The sequence below is a fragment of the Peromyscus maniculatus genome, chromosome 1, assembly GCF_049852395.1.
Source record: "Peromyscus maniculatus bairdii isolate BWxNUB_F1_BW_parent chromosome 1, HU_Pman_BW_mat_3.1, whole genome shotgun sequence".
Lineage (NCBI taxonomy): Eukaryota > Metazoa > Chordata > Mammalia > Rodentia > Cricetidae > Peromyscus > Peromyscus maniculatus.
In genome coordinates, this window is record NC_134852.1 from 54,523,490 (window position 1) to 54,528,854 (window position 5,365).

Sequence of the window (5,365 nt, forward strand, 5' to 3'; positions counted from 1 at the left end):
GCCAAGTGGGATTATGCAAGATGAAACAGGGGATTGCTCTACTAGCTGAGGGACAGTATATATAGATAGCCTCAGCCACATCTCCTCAACAAGTGACACAAGCCACTCACCAGAGGTCTCAGCAGGAACTGACAGCCCAGGTGAGTTATCAGAACTTTCCAACATTTGCTCTTTGCAAATTCTTTTTCCCAACAGCATTCACTCACTTGTTGTGTTTTCCTGCTCTGTCTCTTTCCTGAATGAATCTACTAGATGAATTAGAATTCACTGGAGGCGATACTTTTATCATGGAGATTTGTTGTATGCTTCTGTGTGAATTCAGGGGAGGGTGGAGTCAGCCCTCTACAGGTAGACTGCAGAGGTCTATGATGGTTATAAGGCCCCTACACACCTCTCTAGAAACTTCCTATACACTTGGGTTTTGGCTGGCAAGATTGGAATGCAATGTGCTTTATGCTAACGATCCATTTGCAAACTCTCAGACAGTGGGAGTCTAATGAAATGTGGAAATGGGGAGCTAGATAGCTCCCTGGAATCCACTTATATCATCTACCTCTACACGTGTGTGGGTTTATGTATAAAATCCAGAGGGATTGGTTACTGGCATTAAAGGACAGCTCAACATTACAGAAGCATCCACCGCCCCAAGAAATGGCATATTCATCCTTGTGTTTTCCCGGCCCTACAGCAGGATGAAGCCATCCATTGCCATCATTTTTTGCTTCTTGGTCCTGGGAGTTGACAGCCAAAGCTGGTTCCAGTTCATGAAAGAGGCTGGTCAAGGTAAGGGCAAAGGATGGGGACAGGAGGTTGCATTTGTGAGTTCCAAGTATTTACCAGAGCAGGGACCACATAATTAAGGGATAACGTGCTTGTGAAGTCTCCATGGATAGACAAGCTGTGTTGCTCTTCCCATGTAGTTCTGAACTCTTCTGGTCAGTGTTTACCTTTTTCTGTGAGGATCCCAAGCCTGAGATCACGTAATGTTTGTGCAGCAGCTTTCCCACAGGAGTGTAGGAACAATCTGTATTTGAAAGTTGCAGATTCGCCAACAGAAGAGGGGATCTGCTGCCCTCTTGTGGCAGCTCATGTCTGGTGTCTGGGGTCTATGTCTGGTGACTGTGAATTGAAGTAGATCCCAAGGGTAGAGTGTTCCAGGCCAGGCACAGGAGAACCAGTGCAGTCCACAGTCCACAGTGACAGCAGCCAAGGCTAACTGAACTCTTCACACAATGAAAAGGCGCTGTCCAATATGTGTGGAAATGATTTAGTTTTTAAATTAATCTTGTGGTGTAGTGCTACGTCTATCTTTTAAGGAAACAGAGGCACAAAGCATAATAAGCTACCTAACAACAACAACAACAACAACAAAAAACCCTGGAAGAGCACAGGTTAGCCCAAGTTGGCCCACTCCTCATAATCCATGACACAGCTCCCCGGACAGAGAGAGGACTTCATGAGCACACACTCACTGTTGACCTGAGAAGCAGCAGGTCATGGGTTGGGGAAGGCAGCTGTCTGTGAAGGACGCTCCAGATCCCCTGCCACCCACAGAAGACTGTGACTTGCTTACCTGGAATATAGGTCTTCTGGAGCTGAGACATGGACAAGAAACTGTCACCAAGGAAAGTACATCCCACCAGCCACAGCACAATAAAAATTAAATGAACCTAGATATTGGGCTTTCCCTTTTCTCCTAACTTGTCACTTTTGAAGATATTTCCCATCTAATGTTAGCTGGATCTGTCCTTCAGTGCACAGCTCACCACAGCTGTCCTTGGTTTACACCTTCTGCTGTTTGTGGCACCTTCCTGAGAGGTAGATAAATGAGATGATAAATTGAGCATCTTCCATGAACATCCCACGTGCATTTTCTCAGGTTTTCTGTATAACCACCAAGGTGGCTAATACTCTTCCCTGTTCTTGGAGAGGATGTAGACGTTTCAAACCTAGTGTGCCCTTTGCCACCTAGAGTCTCTGATCATCCAGCTTGTTTCTGTCTGTATCAGAGAACTCACTGTTGTCTCCGCTGGTGGAGAGCTGAGAACAGCTCAGGTTGCAATAGATGCTGGACATTCCGTGGGGTCAGAGAAGAACCGCACTCACTCTGCCCGGAGAGCAGTGTCTCCCATGGCCTGTGCTAGGAGAGAGCTGTGGCTGCAGTGGTGATTGTAGCACTTGGGAGGCTGAGGCAGAAGGATTGTGAGTTTCAGGCTAGCCAGGGTTATATAGAGATGCATGCTGCCTCTAAAGGAAGAGAACACGTGAGAAAGGAAAGAAATGGAAGAAGAGAGGGGGCAGAGGAAGGGAAGAGGCCTCATGTCTCACACCATAGACAGAAGTTTCCCTGGGCCATTTCAGAGAGAGCTTCATCATCACATGATGAAACATCCCCTAGAGAGCATCTCTCCTCTGAATGCTTTTGGAGCAGCCAAAGACCAACATCAACAGAGTTAAGTCAGGAATCCCTCAGAATAAAACTCGCTCCAAAAGCACTTCTCTTTGCAAGGCATGGGGAAGTAAGAACTATTCTTTTCAAGCCAGCAACAGTTCTGTGGTTTGTGAAAGGCTGAAGTCATTGGGATGAGTTGGACGGAAGTTTTAATCCTCTCTTTTGCCTAAATGCAATCTTCTTCATCATTCTCCTAACTCTCCAGGGACTAGAGACATGTGGCAGGCTTACTCTGACATGAAGGAGGCCAACTGGAAAAACTCAGACAAATACTTCCATGCTAGAGGGAACTATGATGCTGCCCAAAGGGGACCAGGAGGAGCCTGGGCTGCTAAAGTGATCAGGTAACAGAGGTCTCGGTGAGCAGAGCTTGACTGCTCTGGACAGTCAGGAGGGGCTCTCCTCTGCATCCTGTGCACACTGCCCATTAACCATCCTCTTTTCTGTGCATAGTACTGGGAGTGGTTGGCAATGATGCATGATACCCCACCCTCTCTCCCCTGGTGCTGCTCATCCATCATGAGGGTGACTTCCTGGGCTGAGCAGGTGTTTATTCAGGCAGGATCAGTACCAGCCTCTCCTTCCCTGGTGTTTCTGGGCTCCTCTTAGGGCCATCTCATGAAGAAGGGAGTCCAGAGGGTGGGGCCATTGCCATCAGCTTGATTATGGGTCTTCTTCTTGTCTGTCTTGATTACAGTGATGCCAGAGAGGGTATTCAGAGGTTCACAGGACGTGGGGCAGAGGACTCAAGAGCTGACCAGTTTGCCAACAAATGGGGTCGGAATGGTAGAGACCCCAACCACTTCCGACCTGCTGGCCTGCCTAATAAATACTGAGTTTTCTCTTCATGTTGTTCCCAGCCATGCAGACCCAACGAAAGAGGCAATTACTGAACTGAATTAGTTCCTAAACTCTGGATCCCTAAGCACCCCAAAATGTTGAATAAATTCTTGTGAAATGTAGCTTGTCATTGTCATTTGAAGGAGCACAGGACAGTCGTATTGAGGATGTGGGCCATAGGAATGACCAAGAAACACCACTGTTTTATTTTTTAAGAAAGAGATATGAAAAGATAGCAGTTGGAGTATAACTCTATATGTCTATACATGGACCAAAACATGTATTATGTATCCCCTCAAACACAGGCAGATAGCAAGAAAGCCCTGTGTACTATTTTGGTTATGAAGTTAAAAACTAGATAAAAACCAATACATTCTGGGCTGAGGATATAGCCTAATAACAGAGTGATTGCCTAGCATGTGTGAGGCCCTTCCAACCCCATGTCCTCCATATAAAAAAATCGATAAATTCTTGCTTAGCAAAATATAACTTAGAAAGACTAAAGATGAAATCAAAGCCATCCTGTAATTGTTTTAAGAGATTGATGCTTCCCACAAAGAAAGCCTCAGATGTTTCTATAGATAATGTTTCTATAGATAATGTTCACCCTTCAAAAAGGCAAGTCACTCCCATTTTGTAAAATTAATTCTGGAAAGAAGACACATTCTGTAATACGTCTCTGGGATAGAAAAGCTTTGGCATCTCCCTCCCCACAACCTATAAGAAATTATCAAAAAGCAAAAGTATGCTGACCTATGATGGACTGACTCCAGCAGTGACCAGCTCCAGGCCCCAGGTATAGCCTGGGGCTGCTCCCTTTACATAATCCCTGAAGATTCTCCAATCTTGGAAACTGGGGCCCAGATATTTAAGATCTCCCATAAATCTGTGCAGTTGTGTGTCAGTCAGAAGTATTAAAACACCAGAAAAAGAGAAAACAGTGGATATAACTGTCTCTTAAACACATGACTCCTACCCTAAGGCCCATGGAGGACTGCCTCAGTGATGGAGGACTGTCTCAGTTGCCCCATGGGGGCATTTAGATACCCTCTCTCTGAAGCACATGCACTACACTTATGTGTTCCCAAGTGCCCTGGTCCTCACGGATGTCTTCTCGTGGCAAGTACTGGGGAAGCTTCAGGAAGTTCTCCAGCCTAATTTATAGTCTCTGGGCCTGAGATACAAGGTCAGCTTTCTAGATGGCCTGTACTTCCTCAATAAGCTAACAGTTACTATTGTAACTACACCTGGTGCAGACTCCATGTAGTTGAAAAGTGGTGGTCCATCCGAACTTACAGGAGTGTTCCCAGAGCCAGTACTGACCACGAGAAAAGTGGAAGGTGACTGGTGGATGAACACAAGGTGGCCATTGGTAGGGGGAGGACTCCTCAGTGGATAAAAGGTGAAGCACCAAGACAGACTAAGACAGGAATGTGCCTTGGCAGCCTCTGCCCCACGAGAGAGCAAGCACAGAAGGCCACGCAATGCCTAGTCCACTCTGTGAAATGTCAGGAGGAGCAAATCCAGGGACAAATTTTTTCTTTCTTTCTTTTTTGGTTTTTCGAGACAGGGTTTCTCTGTGTAGCTTTGAGCCCTTTCCTGGAACTGGCTTTGGAGACCAGGCTGTCCTCGAACTCACAGAGATCCGCCTGCCTCTGCCTCCAAGTGCTGGGATTAAAGGCGTGTGCCACCACCACCCAGTCTAAATTAAATCTTTTTTTTTTTTTTTTTTTTTTTTGAGCTGAGGACTGAACCCAGGGCCTTGTGCTTGCTAGGCAAGTGCTCTACCACTGAGCTAAATCCCCAACCCTAAACAATACTTTTTTTTTTTTTTTGGTTATTTTCAAGACAGGGTTTCTCTGTGTAGCTTTGTGCCTTTCCTGGAACTCACTCTGTAGCTCAGGCTGGCCTCGAACTCACAGAGATCCGCCTGGCTCTGCCTCCCGAGTGCTGGGATTAAAGGTGTGCACCACCACTGCCCGGCAGGAACAAATTCTTGATTGCCAGAGTCTGGGTACTTGCTGGTGTGGTATCTCCTGTGGGGCACTGAGAAGGTTCTGGAACTGGACAAAG

The 5,365-nt window shown here is 46.4% G+C and overlaps 1 protein-coding gene across 2 annotated transcripts; it reads left to right on the plus strand.

Annotated features, from left to right (window-relative positions):
• Positions 1-3,414, plus strand: LOC102926683 (serum amyloid A-3 protein). Of its 2 annotated transcripts, none has more exons than XM_076542717.1 (4): positions 1-140; positions 689-783; positions 2,658-2,796; positions 3,150-3,414. In XM_076542717.1, exons 2-4 carry the CDS (start codon positions 693-695, stop codon positions 3,286-3,288), a joined length of 369 nt encoding a protein of 122 aa, XP_076398832.1. In that variant the 5' UTR covers positions 1-140; positions 689-692; the 3' UTR covers positions 3,289-3,414. The 2 variants fall into 2 exon arrangements, with proteins under 2 accessions (XP_076398832.1, XP_076398838.1); XM_076542723.1 differs by having other exon boundaries at positions 118-140; positions 692-783.
• Positions 3,415-5,365: the final 1,951 nt, after the last annotated feature.